The sequence below is a fragment of the Strix aluco genome, chromosome 21, assembly GCF_031877795.1.
Source record: "Strix aluco isolate bStrAlu1 chromosome 21, bStrAlu1.hap1, whole genome shotgun sequence".
In the NCBI taxonomy this organism is placed as follows: domain Eukaryota; kingdom Metazoa; phylum Chordata; class Aves; order Strigiformes; family Strigidae; genus Strix; species Strix aluco.
Genome location: NC_133951.1, coordinates 7,870,215 through 7,885,101, shown reverse-complemented (window position 1 = coordinate 7,885,101; position 14,887 = coordinate 7,870,215). Strand labels below are relative to the sequence as shown.

At 45.7% G+C, this 14,887-nt stretch overlaps 1 protein-coding gene across 2 annotated transcripts; it reads right to left on the bottom strand.

The window, feature by feature from the left end:
• Nucleotides 1-4,825: 4,825 nt before the first annotated feature.
• TOB1 (transducer of ERBB2, 1) lies at nt 4,826-10,034 on the bottom strand. Of its 2 annotated transcripts, none has more exons than XM_074847159.1 (2): nt 9,889-10,034; nt 4,826-6,768 (listed from the first exon to the last, which is right to left on the bottom strand). In XM_074847159.1, exon 2 carries the CDS (start codon nt 6,629-6,631, stop codon nt 5,651-5,653), a length of 981 nt encoding a protein of 326 aa, XP_074703260.1. In that variant the 5' UTR covers nt 6,632-6,768; nt 9,889-10,034; the 3' UTR covers nt 4,826-5,650. The 2 variants fall into 2 exon arrangements, with proteins under 2 accessions (XP_074703260.1, XP_074703259.1); XM_074847158.1 differs by lacking the exon at nt 9,889-10,034 and adding an exon at nt 9,418-9,665.
• Nucleotides 10,035-14,887: the final 4,853 nt, after the last annotated feature.

Genomic DNA, 14,887 nt, shown 5'->3' with positions numbered 1-14,887 from the left:
CTCTGATGGTGGATGAATCAGACTCTATATACCATGGACAATGAGAGTCAAGTGCTTTACTTTTATATGCATGCCTTATTTCAAAATGTAAAGGTCATCTAATACACGTGAAGTGAACTGTACAACAGAGGAGACTCTCAAAGGCCACAGAGACTAAAGACAATAAAAGGAGGGAACAGTAGGTCAACCTCAGAAGATGTTCCTGTGGCATACAGAACTTGGATGAAGTTCCTTATTGACAGCAGAAAGACAGCAACCGCCAGCTAACGTCTGACACTCGCTAACACTGAATTTCAATGGAGACAGAGGAGGAAACCAACACAGAAAAGGCAGGGACTTGCCCAGAGTCAGATCTGGAATGTGGGGTGCTCGAGTCGTCATCTATTATGGCATGTTCTTCACTAACCTGCCACCTCCCATTTCCATCAACGTGACTAAAAGCTCCCAGGCTGTTGCATTACTGGATGAGGCTGCCCAAGCAGCAAATTCGCCCAGTTTCATCAGACTGTGAGCTTCGAATATAATCCTTAATTGTATTCTGACATTCAGCAGTTCTTTACACTGTCTTTAGAGATAAAGTGAAGTCAAGTAAGCCTTAGCCTACAAGGGACAGAGGGAGAGGGTACCTTTCGGTGGCTGGAGCCTCGTGTGCTGAGGTCTGCCATGGCACAGCAGTTCCTGGCATGGAGCGATTGGAGAGATGAGGTCAGAGAGACGCAGAGTCTGGGTGAAAAGAAGAGCAACGTGGAAGCCTGGTGTAGCAGAGCAAGTAGCAAGAGGCAGCAAAAGGAGCAACGCACAAGCTGGTCCTTCCAAGGATGCTGGGGAAGAGGCAGAAAAGACAAAGGAAGGGGTTACGGGTGTAACACGGAACTAGTATCTTCTGCCAAGGGAAAAAGGTGGGTTTCCACGTCTGGTTTTAATTGCATTAGCCAGTCCTGTTGATATAACCCTCTCAAAGAAGCTCGCAGGGGCACTAAACAATAATTAAGGCACTACATTCCCAGAGTCCTCTTTTGTTTTATGCTATGGGTAATCTTGAAGCTAAGGCGACGAGGGAACGGAGCGCAATGAGCTCCATGAGGGCATGGAGCTGACAGACTGTTTAAATGTAATGGTGTCTCAGCTCTCAGAGGAGGAGAGGATCTCTGATTTCAGGCCTCTGAAGTGCTAAATTACCAAATGAAAACTACAGCAAGTTTCACCAAAAGTGCAGCCATCAATACTACAGATTTTTTTTTAACAAAAGTTGACAGAATAAAGGATGGGGGTTGAGGGATGTCCGCACTCTACGCCAAGGTTTTTCTAAAAATATTTTACACCTGCTATTCGCTCCGCACACTGATCATATTTTGTCTATGAGGTAGAGAACTCGTAGTGCCAAAGGGAATGTGGTTTATGTTCCTGAGTCTGAATGCTTTTTCCCTTCTGTAAGGCAAAACTCCTTACTACCACCACTAAAATAAAGCCAAGAGGACAAAAGTCATACGCGCACTGCCACGGTTCACAGTTTAACCGTTCCTCTCGCTGATCTTTGGAAACAATCCCTTCAGCAGGATTTTACAGCTCTGGCACTTCGATTTAGCGAACTTTTTATGCAGCTCATGAGAGGAATGCAGCCAACTCTGTACACTCAATTTAAATCAACTTGCTGATGATATAAAAAAGAGTGCTGAACCGCCGGTTTGCTTCATCTGCTCCAAAACTACCAACACAAACTCCGAGGTATTTATTCCCGAAATGTTAATAGAACAGTCTGGGGCATCAGATCAGTAAATGAACTCTGGTTTGATCCCATGCCGGTCCAAAGAGCTGATTTAACAACTAGTTGTTTGGTTACTTGATATTTCAGAAACGCAACTGGGCTGTTCGCTACTAAGAGGCTTTTGGAGGTTGCAGTACGGCGGGAGCGCAGGGTGCAGACAGCTGGGCGGGAGGCTGCGCTGGAGCTGGGAAATGGTCTGCCATCGCTGGCCGTAGCAAGAGACTGTACGAGCAATGCTTAATAGCGTTCTAATTCTGCATTGTGAAGGAAGGGTGGATCTTTCTGTGGCTTACACCCAGTCCTCCATTTGTATAAATTACAATAGTTTAGTTGAAGTTAAGAGAACTACAAAACTCGTACTCACCGAGACTCCAGTGTCAGGCCAGCCCGTGCCCTCTGGATTCACACCCGCAGCGGGGACCTTTGAGAACACGACGCAGTAATGAAGCACTACGTGTTGTGAACTCCACCTGTAAGCTGGCTCTCCTTTGCAGAAATAATCCGATCAATTCAACTTTGGTGACCGCTACTAGACTTCTGATCAAGAGTAAGGTCTGTCGTCTACCCACAAAACAAATGCGACACAGACCGTGGCTGCCCACTCTCCGCCCTGCCACGCCAAGATGCCTCCGAGCTCAGTTTCACAGATCTCAGGTTACAATTTTCAAAAGTTACCAACTTGTGCTGAATTGAGTGAGCCTTACAGATGAAAGCGCTTTTAATTTGTGCTTGGGTGGGGACTTTGAGTGAAGAGACAGGGTGCACTGAGCAGCATCAAGGGGGACGCATCCTTACGGTTTTACCCTTTTCTTCAATTAAAGAATCTTTCGAGGTTTAACTTACACCGGCAATTTTAAGGAAGTAAATTGCATGTTCACAAGAGAAAATACAACCGAACTTGCACAACTAAGCAAATGCTTCCTTTTCCCCCCTTCACTCCTTTCTAGGTCCTTTCTATTAAAGCAAATGCACTTACCTGACAGCACGGCTCAAGAGCAGAATACTGGGTGCGTGCAAATTGAACCAGAGATTGACTTGGCACTCATTTAGAACAGAATGTTGAAATGTAAATGTTTGATCTAACAAATTCAGCACCAAACTTTAGAAAGCTAAATAAATGGGTGAAGTAGACTGAACAGAAAGCACACATCTTTAATTTCTGTAAGGAGTAAGAGAAAACGTTAAAACTCTTCACATTTGCATTCTTCAAGAAAACTGGAAGCTCTCTCTCTAGGTCGTGTCCTTGCAAAGCACCATAAACAAACCCTGCTCATTAAAATCTTTATGTTAAAGGGTGCTACAAAAAACCACCTTGTTTCCAGAGACTCTTTGCTGCTGCAAACCACCGCTGCCCTTCGTCTGTAGAGCTGTTACACTGGAAGTGAACAAATCAGCACGGGAAGAAGATAAGCTCGATGACCTTTAAGACAAATGATCTGTTTAAATCACAGAATAAAAATATTACTGAACAAGTAGAATAGTCTCCACTGTCAGAGTTGCTCAACCTCCTAGGCAGTTTAGGTATTATTATTCTTATTGTATTGTAAATAGTTAAATTGTAGTAAGTCTTGAAGTCTAGGCATATAAATAGAAAGAATAGAGCTAATATTCTCCATTTCCAGTAATTGATCCAGTATTTTGTAATTTTTTTCTAACTCCTTTTAAAAGCAAAATCATCCACTTAAAATCAGATACCAAATGATGCACTTTCAAGTACAGTTCTGTCCACTGATGTGCTGCTAGTGGAAAGATAAACCAGATGGCAGACTCAATAAAAAGGAGCCAGTTAAACAGAGACAGATGAATGCCTAAAAAAATCCTTCGCTCCATTATTGCTTTTGAATTGGTTGTCATGGCGTTAGAAATCGATACCACTGTCAGCCTCCCATCTCCACCCTGTCCGTTTCTTCACAGCCTCTGTCCAAAGCAAAGATCTCACACGGGTTTTGGAAAACACCCTCATCCTTACAGCACGAGGCTATTTCCACCAAAACGCTGCTCACACCAAACTGGGGGTGTTCGTGCGTGTGGAATTTAACACCTTTTGTAAAATCAAGTGCATCAAACGGGAAAAGACTGATCTTCAGTCTCAAATTCCAGTTTCAGAATACTAACGTTCAGATAGTTTTAATCCTGTGCTCCTCCTGTAGTTTACAGTTCATCACCATGAGCCAAAGGACTATCCACTCAGCAGGCATCTTCTCTTTGTACAACTGGAACTGCCATGGAAAATAAGTTGCCATTTGTTAGATTTACATATTATAGTAAGTTTCTCTTCCCCTGGACAATGTCCACCAGCAAGGAACACAATTTGCCGAACAGACAGAAAAGAGCAAGGGATGCCACTTCAAAATAGCCCTGGAAAAGCTGAGTTGTTTTGTCAGCCTCTGAGTTCTCCTCCCACTCACATTCACGTTTTGAGAGTCTATTAAGTTAAAATTGGTAAAATCCACTAAAATAAAAACCTTAGAATGTCACATTGTAGTTGCATTACATTTCTCTTTTTAATAGAGCATATAAAATGAAAGTTTACAATGAGTTTAGTAAACTGTAAATCAGCACTTTTATTCAGTCTAGTTTCTGAGCTATTAATCCCTAATACAGAAACAGAACGCTGATGCATTGGTCTAGGACCTCTCGAGATAATAGTTCAAATCCATTCTGATGACATGGAAAGTGAATTTCATTGAATCACCTGAGTCCCTTCTAGATACATCATATCGCACAATAACTCAGCATTCCCATAGCTTATAGTCTCAACTCAAGGAAAAAAAAATAAAAATAAAATTACCTTCTGACTTCAGTGAGCTGCAGTTACGGAAAACAAGTGAAAGTTTCCTCAAATAATTGTAGGCAAGTACTTAATCAGGCTATGTGCTTTGTCAGTAGTATTTAAGGTAAAGCAACCCATTATTGTGGTGCATCAATACAGCAGCCCTTTCCATCGCTCCTTTGTGATGCACTGAGTCAGACTTTTTTGCATCATTAGCACTGACAACACAATAAACGCAGCGCTCTGATCTTCAGCAGAACAGTAAAAACACAGACCACAACAGTCAATTAATTTTAAAGAATTTTAATACAAACTTAATATAAACTATTTCAGTCCCTCTTAACATGTAAGACACTGACTCAAAATACTTTTATACCTTTTTTCAAGTATTGCACAATGTAGGTACAAAATTAATATTTACGATTACATTTTCTTCCATAATATATAGCAAAAATCTTTAAACTTTTAACAGAAAATACAATTTGTGTTTCTTTTGAAAAAAGCAAATATTTCGTACATTTTAATTCCACCACTAAGGAATATTCTGTACACAACTTTTTATTTTTTTAGAATTGATGTCTTTAAGATGGATATCTTACAATTTCAGTAAAAAAAATACAACATGAAGCTGCTGCAGCTGTCACAGATCACTGTAGTAAAAAGATATAAATGCAATACCATGTTGTAGAAACAATATATATACTCTGATATTTTACAAACTTTGTACTAAATTAAATTATACAATTAGAAAAAGACCAATAAACCCACCTATTAGTGCCAATTTTTAAAATATATATATACATATATGTTTGTGCACATATATATATACACACATGAAAAAAATCAGCCACGTCCTTGCTATATCTTAAATACTGTAAGAGGCCATATTTTGAGAGTATATTTTTGTAATGTACAATCAGTATAAAATAATTTTGTGCTTGGTTGGCAAATGAAAAAATGATGCATGTTGTATTTATCTAACCAAGCCTGAATGTATTCATACTACAAGCCTTAAAAAAAATCTCAAGAGGTGGAAAAAAAGATACACCCTTGGGTACGTGCATTTTAACTTGTACAATAGTATTTACTTGTATTTCACTTCCGTTTTATTTTTAGTTAGCCATAACTGGCTGGAATTGCTGGTTAGAATACTGCATGTTGTTTAAACTAAAATTCAAGCCATCCACAAAAGACTTTTCATTTAGACCTCCATAGGCTGCAAACATATCAAAGGCATTACTGTACTGGAGAGGACTGAGGTTAAGGGGGCTGTCACCAGGAAAGATGCTACTGGTACTACCTTGACCCTGCATGTTGGGGAAAATGAACTCCTTTGCGTTAGGAGAAAGGGCAGAAGTCTTCTGCTGTTGCTGTTGCTGCTGCTGCTGACTGCCTAAGCCAAGCCCGTAGAGAGAGTGCATGGAGGAGGAGAGGGCTTTCTGCTTCAACAGGTCATTGACATTCAAGCCAAGGTTGGTGGGAGAAGTGCGGGCGACCTTGTTGCTACGGCCGCTATTCTTCATTTTGGTCGAGCCAAACTTGGTGGCAGCAAATGTGGCAGTGGTGAAGGTTAAAGGCTGAGTGGAGCGGGGCATGAAAGTTGGGCTCACAGCAGCAGAGTGACCAAAGGGAGGAGAAGGAGAACTAGACACTGAAGATGCTGGGTCACTAATTGGCATGAACACCTGGGCCTCTGGGTTAAAGCTGTTCTTGATCTCCTTATCCAACTCACATCCATTTTCATTATCATCCACATAAAGCACTTTCACTGGTCCCTTTTCACCGATTTGGTATGAAACCTCAAATGGGTCAATCCAAACACTAAGATCCTGAGGCAAGTTGCCACGAACATCATCAATGTCCAAACCACTCTCTTTGGATGCTTGTTCTATGACTGGGTCCACTTTCTCCCCTATATGTATACATCTAAACCCTGATCCTTTGTATGGCTTTTCTGGATACCAGTGCCCTTCATACTTCTTCTTAAGAAGTCTTTCAAGCTCTTCACCAAAAATGTTGACACGTCGTCTGGGAAGCTTATTGTACAAATAGGAAATAATAAAATTGAGTGCTACTTGGATTTCAAGCTGCATAGCTGCTATGCCACAAAGTTTTAAGTCTGTTTCAAAACCCAAAGAAGAAAGTGTTCAAGATGCCACGGGGAAACAAAGTTTCATTCAAAGTGCTGATTCTAGTTGATTATTATCCTTCACCTTGAGTGCTCTTGTTCCTTTAAGAAAAAACAAAAGCAAACACATCCAAATAAGGAAAGCGTAAGATCAAGCTCCAAGGCCTATTCTTTTAGCTTCACTTTCGGCATAAAATAGGTTACTTTTTAGATCAAAAAACATGAATTGAACTGTTTACATTCGTGCCTGCAGAAGGTGAGGATGTCAACCACATTCAGTATGACTTACAAACAACACTGCAGAAGATGCACTAGGCATGTGTTTACACATACAGCATGGGGCATTTCAAAATCACATGAGCTTGCCGTTTAGTTATTCACAAAGCAGCAAGGATAATTTTTAAGACATCACAGAACTGCCAGGCCTGTCAAGGGTTCAATTACCAACCCGTATTTGGATGATTTATAGTACTCAGCTGCAAAATTTAGCACCAGACTATTAGTTTAGCTTGAAAGGTCTTAGTCCAAGGGTCATTTATCATTGTAAAGTTTGCAAACATACTGGTTGCACTGTAAGCTACAGAATTATAAAAATGTTAACAGTTGCTTTAGAAGATTTCACACAAATAACGAGAATTATGCAACATTTATTTTAAGTCCAAGCAAATCATCCGCATAAACTGTGTGGTGAAATTATGCTAACTGAAGAGAAAATGTCCGCTGTACATATACAACAATTCTTCCTTGGAACAGCTAAAATGACAATGCAGTCAGTGCATACAAAATAAGATGCATGTATCTTTGGTCATAAGGGTGGCAATGACGGTGAAATTATTTCAATAAATTAATTTTTCCCTTTCTACAAATTTTTCTATATTATCAGATGTAATATATTAATATATACTAAATTCATATATCGCGCTGTCTATAGTTCAGGTTTCAGAAAGTTACTAGAGGTAACAGGGCTTTTGATAGCCTCAAAAATGATTGCTTTTCTCCTTCTCCATGACTCCATTTTATATTTAATATAAAATATGGTTGCCACTCCTTCACAAAGGACAAAAGAGAAATTAGCCGTCTAAAGTTAAAGGAGGGACAAGAATCAAGTATTAGCTCACGTACTAACGAAAATTCTGCAGTACCTTAGACTAAAGGTGCTCATCCACAGGAGACACCTTTGTTCAAAAAGTTCCAGTGAAATAAAATATGTATTTCTTAGCTCAAGTTAAATGCCCAACGAGAATTTCAATTAACAGTGTGCTTTTCTGCACTGCATCACAGGAACAAAATTTAGTGTAGCTGTCACTAAAGATTAGAGAAATCAAAGTCAGTATCAAAATCCTTCAACAATGTGAATACAGTGCTTTTTTATTTCTTGCTCCAAATAATCTCCTTTTAAAGTCTGGAACCCTATTTCCAAGCCACTCGTGTTCTCCCCAACATGGTATGGGAATAGTTTGAAAGCTTGTACGATAAGGCGACCTTTAAACGTTTGCTGGATCAGCACTGGGTGGGGATAAGGAAAAGATCAAGGGCAAACAGAAGATATTTACAAAAGGGACACAATCAGTACAGAAAAGCCGATTGGGTGGTTAAAAGGGGCATTTAAAAATGATTTATTAATCCATCTGTTTTGTTTCCCTTCCTCCACGTCCTTTAGGAAAGAAATGATCCTTTCAAGGCACACTAGCAGACGCTATAAATTTTTCCAAGCCCCAAAACTGATCCGTGATGCAAGCACCTGATCAAACAAATCAGCTTGATCATTTCAAACTTTTTTTTTTAAATTTTTTAATTTACAGAGGACAACATTTTCTCAGGGGCCCAAGCCCACCAAGTGCCCTGCGCGGGGGGCTGAGGGCAGGAGCCGCGGGCAGTGTGGGTGTTACATAACCAGGCACTCGGGTCTCATTAGATTTCTGCTCACAGCCCTGGGAGCTCCGGCAGCGGCAGCAGGAGGAGGAGGAAGAGCATTTTCTGAGCCCGTAAGAGAGAAAATGAAGAAGAGGAAGGGAGATGACTGGAAGGGGGATGGAGGGGGGGCTGCAAGGCCCCTCTCCTCAGCACACAGGCCAGTCCCCCGGGCCCGGCGGCTCCCCCTCGGCCCCCCCGCGGGGCAGGGTCCTAGAGGACGGCGTCCAGCTCGCCCGGAGAGGCCCAGCGCAAGCAGCAGCTATTAGTCAGCCGGCAACGCTCACTCCTCCCAGCTGAGCGCGTCCAGGGACCGCCTTGGGAGGGACCCTCTCGCAGCCCGGCTCCCCGGGCCGTGCCCTCTCCCCCCAGCCCCCTCGCTCCGAGGAGGGGCTGCCGGCGGCCCCCGCGCCCTCCTCCCGCCGCTGCGCCCCCCACGGCACCCCGGGCCTGCCCCTCCCCGCGGGGCCGTGCCCGCCTGGGGCCCCGTCACCGCGGGGTCGTGACCGCCCCGGCACCCCGGGCCTCACGGCCGGGCCGGGCCCGCCTCAGGGGCCGGGGCCGCCTCAGGGGCCGGGGCCCGGCCATTGCTGCCTCAGCGGCCGCCGCCGGGCGGTGGCTGCCTCAGGCCCCCCGCCGCCCGCCTCAGCTCCCCCCCGCCCCACCGAGGGGCCGGGCGGTGGCTGCCTCAGCCCCCCGCTCGCCTCACGGCCGGGGCCGGGCGGCGGCTGCCTCAGCCCCCCACCCCCGCCTCAGCGCCTGCCGTCGGCCCGGCCCCCCCGCCCCGCTCCCCGCCGCCAGCGCACACCCCCGCGCCGGCCCTCAGCGAGCGGTACTCACCCGGGGGGGTGTGCGGGGGTAGTGCAAACAGTCCCGGCGGGGGTGTGAGTGCGGGGTGGGGGGGCGGCTCAGCACCCGACCCCCATCTCCGAGAGCCGGCTCCCTCAGCGAGGATGGGAGGGGAAAGGAAAGAGAAAAAAAAAAAAAGGGAGGGGGGAGGGTTGGAAAAAAAAAGGGGGGGGAAGGGAAAGGGGGGGAAGGGCTGCGCTGCTCACACCCCCACGACGGGCGCGCTCGGCCGCCGCAGCTGGGCTCCTTCTGCTCCTGCCCCGCCGCCCGGCGCGCCCCTATATATCGCCTCCCTTGCCCCGCCCCCCGACACGCCCCGCCCCCGAGCCCCGCCCCCCGCCACTAGTGCCCGCCCTTGCCACGCCCCCCCCCCGCCAGGCCCCACCCAGGCCCCGCCCCCCGCCGCTGCTGCCTCCCCCCCCCCGGCGCGGCGGGGCCGCTCTTACGTCACTCGCTCCTCACCTCGCTGCACCGCTGCGTCACTGCTGACGTCAAGCGCTGCCCTCGCGCCCCTCATCTCCGCAGGGAAGGGGCCCCGCGCTGAACTACATCTCCCATGACCGCCGCGGCGCTGGGGGGGCGGCTGGCGGCCCGCGGGGACCTCGGCAGCGGCGTCTCGGTGGGGGCCGGCAGCCCGCCCGCCCGGCGCGGAGTGAGGGCACCTCGCAGCCCCTCACGGCCCGGGGCGAGGGGGCCGAGCGGCGGCTCTCGCTGCTTCCCCCACCCCCGGCGGGGCTGGCGGGGCGGCCGCCCCTCAGCGCGGGGCCCGCAGGCAGCGACACCCCCGCCCCGCCCGGCGGGGTCCCCACCTCCGCCCCCCCGCGCTGCCGTGGCTAAAAATACACCCCCCAGGTAGCAACGCTGGGCGATTGGCTGCCTGCCCGCCCCGGTAGCCGCCTGATTGGCCACTCGGTAGCGAGGAGGAAGACGTCAAACCCCAGTTTTGGGGGGAAAAAAGTTACCGGGGGGGAATGAGGCGGGGGGGGGGGGGCGACGGGGAGGGCGCAGCCGCCACCTCAGCGCCCGTGAGGCCGTGGAGGGGGGGGGGTGGGGGTGTCAGGCCGAGCCTGGGGACGGCGCCGGGCGCCAGGGCCCTCGCCCAGCGCCGGTGCCAACGAGCCTGATTTGGGCCTGTCGGGAACAGCCGGGCGGCCCGGCCTTATTTTAACGCGGGGCACGGCTAAATGTGGAGGCAGCGGCTGGGGGGAGCGGGGGGGTCGGCGAGCCAGCGGGCGAGCGCCCGGGCTGCCGCCTCCCCCCGCCCCGAGAGACATTTCGGGGGAGAACCGGGCCCGGTGGCGGGAGAGCCGGGCCCTCTGCCCGTTAAAACATCCCTGGGGTTGCGCTTTGAGGATCCCTTGCGGGAGTTACTCGGATCGGGGTCGGTGCGGTTACCTTCAACCGCCGAGCAGGACCGGGTTTTGGAGGACAAACTGCGGAGGTGTTTTTTTTTTTTTTTTTTTTTTTTTTTTCCCTCCTCCTCTTGCTCTGTTTGTATAATAATAAAGCATTTTGGCATAAGCTCTGCATGGGCCCCAGGAGAGATTTGGAAATGCCAGTCAGAAGAAATGCCAGGACTTTAACCCTTTGGAGCTTGGAATATACACGAGACTGTGTGGGAGGCAGGAGCCTGAAAACCGAAATGTTAAGGAAAGGAAGATAGCAAGGGTGATGTTTGGGATTTTCCACAGCTGAAAATTTCTGCTAGAAGGCCTAATTCATTGTAAAACGCACAGTTTTTATTCAGATGTGTCAATATTGATGCTACTAGGATTGCAGTATCGCAAACAACTTCAAAAGCTTAATTCGGACTCAAATAGTTACTATTTTTTTCCCCCCTATTTTTCATTTGTTTTTAACCACAAAGGGTTGCATGGGCCTTCAATGAAAACTGGGTCATCTGTCAGCACTGTGCACCCCAAATGGAAAATAAAGTATGAAGATTATAAAATTAAAAACATTGGTAACTGGAAGACTACTGGGAATTGCTGCAGCACAGCCGGGAATCCAAGTGAGAGTCTTGGATTTTTTGTGTTGAACAAGTTGTCATTACCTTTACCACGAAAATAAAGAGACGATGTGAGATAACTACCAAAACAGATAAGGTGAAAAGACAAATACAGTTGTTGGTTTGCTGCTTTTTTTTTTTTTTTTTTAAATTAGAATTTAGAAATCTCCCTGGTACAGCAAACACTGAACACATTGACAGCCAACATCAGCTGTGTCGCTGAACAGTTCAACATGTTACTGTGCTCAGTTCTGCGCTGCCTGGGGTAGCAGCAGCAGTAGATTTCCCTTTGAAGTGGGAGAAACTGCACAACTCTAGATCAATGTTTTCAGGTGAGATTTCGTAAGGAGCTTTAGAAACCCAATAACTGTGCTGCTGAGTTGCTAAAAAAAAAAATGAGAAAGGTTGTAAAAGCAGAGACTTCCTTTTAAACGGCTTTAACACTACATGAGAAGCATTAGGAACTGAATTAAATATACAGAGCTAATACATTTATAATCAAGGCAGCTGCGGGATCCTTTAAAGCTGTGAAAATGGTGATGTACTTTTCTGCGGCTTATGTAAAGGAAGCTTCTAATGCAGCCAATGCTAAAATTCATGTTACTGAACAAATCCGATGTTAAAGACAGGTGATTGCCCTAAGAATAACCTCTTCAGGTCACCAAGAATCAAGACCGCTTCTAGTGCTCCAATGCAAGTTTCAATTTATCCTTGTTTATCTGAAAAAAAATTCTGACTTCTAAGCTGCAGTGATCATTATGTCATCCACATATAACACATCAGAAGTAGGTGGCGAAACTGCAGTAATGTTAAATTATTAGCATTTAGAAACAGAGTCTAATCCAGGATCACTTGTATTCTTAAAACCTCAGCTGGCTTTTTGATCCACAAAGAGGTCAGAACAGGGCCTGCAGTATTTCTCAGTTCTTTTGATTAATACACAGCAATAACAAAATGTCTACCTCTCCCTGCTAGAAAAATCTTTAAAAATGCAATCAATACAAAAATAACAACCCCAGCAGCAAAATTTTACTCTTGTTGCCAATTCTATTCAACTGAAAGATTAATCTTAAGAGAAAAGGAAAAAAATATATATACTCTCATCCTTCCTGACAAACCTTGACAATTTTTCTCCCCAGCAGAGCAAATCAACAGAAGTATTTCAGAGCGTGGCACGGAGGCAGGAGTGAGATTAGAAGAAGACTTTCTTAATCTATATTAAACAAGAAGGGTTTTGATCTCATCCTCTGTTCATAGCCATATCCTGCGATGCTGGCCAGCAAGACAGCCGTCACCAGCAACTGAGCTACAATTTCTACAGTCTGGGTCTTTGCAGTCTGGTTTCCAGAGCCAAGACCCACATTTCTACAAGACCTTGTAGAGTCTATATGGTCTCTACAAAGGGACCGTCTTTTTTCTACTACTGCCATCTACATTTGGTTTCTAAAATAATTAATAGCCTTCTTTAGATATCTAAATAAGTATTATTTATTGATCAATACAATATCTAAAACCAAAATACATTTATTAATCATAACAGTTGTTCAAAGGAATTCAAAGCATCTAAGAAAATTTTTACTAATCTATGTCAACATGGACAAGAATTTAAGAGCAGTAGAAAGCAAGGCTTACAATTTCCACCACCCATCTTTGTCCTTTTCATCTCTGCTAAATGAATGTTGCTGTTCCTTACAGAATATATAGGATTTATCCTGACAGTGGACATAAAGCTTTGTAACATACGTTCCTGAATATAGTACGATCTCTTTTTTAACATTTTCCTATTTAGGAACACAAGTCTTTTAGCGTGGGAGTCTGGGCTTTGATTTTGAAAAAATGGAAAGCTTTTCCCATTGTATTCATCCCTCTCTAGCCCAATTTTATCCATTTGCTGATTTTAACATGTGTTCCCTTTCCCCATCATCTATCAGTGTGAGCAACCAAGCTGGGATGCTTTCCAGCATATACCTTAACAATGATTTTGAAATGTAATGCAGGTTCTCTTACATTTCACTTTACCAGCTTAAGCAGTGATTTTTCCAGAAATGCAGATTATAGAGGGTGTATATACCTATCAGATGTTGCCCAGCTTCAGGAGCTCTCTGATCACAAGGATCTTTTTAGATGGGAACCACAAAATTAGCTTGTATGAAGCGTTGTTTTGATGGACTAAAGAATAACCAAGAACAGAATTCAGCCAAAACAGAGAAGTTCGTGGGGCATTGTCCCAGCCAGGTCATCTTCTAGGAGAGTCCCAAGCTTGTCTCTAATTATGGGAAGGGGGCAAATGGTTAGCTCCCTCCAGTGAAGAGCAGCTGGCAGGCAGGGGCTGCTGTGTGCAGCTTTATACGCCAAGTTGAATGCACACATGGCAGGATGTGTGTGTGATAACTCTTGTTTGCAGACTCTTACCCCCAGGGCAAACAGCCACAGTCAGCGACTTGCTGCAAACTGCTGTGTGGCTCCACAGCAATCCAGGCTGTGCCCAGACTTGTTCCTCTGTAGCGCGGGGGGCTGAGGAATTCAGAGGAATGGGATTAGTGTCCTGGGGATGTGGGAGCATGCAGGGAAGGGATGGGGGGAGGAGGACCTGGCGGCTGGATAAATGTCTATCGGTCATAGGTACAGTTAATCTTGCTACAGAGGGGGGAGAAATAGCCTTTGAAGTGGAAGGAGGTTTTATTATTTATGGTGGTAAAAGGAGGAGAATGGAGGACTGAGGGTCCAGTAGTGAGGGGCTGGAATTGTGAGAACAGCATCACGCATCCCATCCTGGAAGCCCAGAAAGCCTGAGTACCGATTCTCATGAGGTGCGCTGGGGCTGGCCTGCCCCACACAGCTCAGCTGGGCCGGCAAAGCCACGCTCCAGCAACAGAAGGTCCTCTGCTATTATGGTATATGATGTTAGTGGCTCCAGTGATGCCAAGATTTTAGAAACTTGGCTATCAAGAGCTGGAGCTTGTATGCCATGAATTGAGAAGCAGTTTCCAGATCTGGGTACCTACAGCTTTGTGCAGACAGTACACTCTGAAAAACCCCTTCTAAGCTGGTACTTTCTTAGATATTAGTGACTCTTTTTTTTAAAAAAAAAAAAAAGTTATTTTACTGGGCCAGTATCAGTAAAGGGGACTGATCTGCAGGAATTTAGAGCTTACAAGGATAGAGTAAAAAGGAGTTTTTGTCCTGAAACTGGTATGAGGCAGGATCTATTCTTGAAGAGGGGCCTGATAAGTGACATTTTGAGAGTGGGGTACAAATCCTGAGAAGGCCTGGTAAAAAGAGTGAAATAATGAGTAAGGAATCTAAATAAAAATGCTGAGGAAAATAATGGTCACAGGTAGATAGATGCTGTAATGGGGGTGGGGCGGGAAGAAAATGGGAAATATTTAATGGGTATCAGAATTTTCTATAGCTGTGAATAAATGGTCTGAAGAAGAAGGAAGGAAGAAAGAT

What these genes read in the sequence shown, in the direction of transcription:
- TOB1 (XM_074847159.1), bottom strand. Translation starts at nt 6,631, where the DNA reads ATGCAGCTTGAAATCCAAGTAGCACTCAATTTTATTATTTCCTATTTG.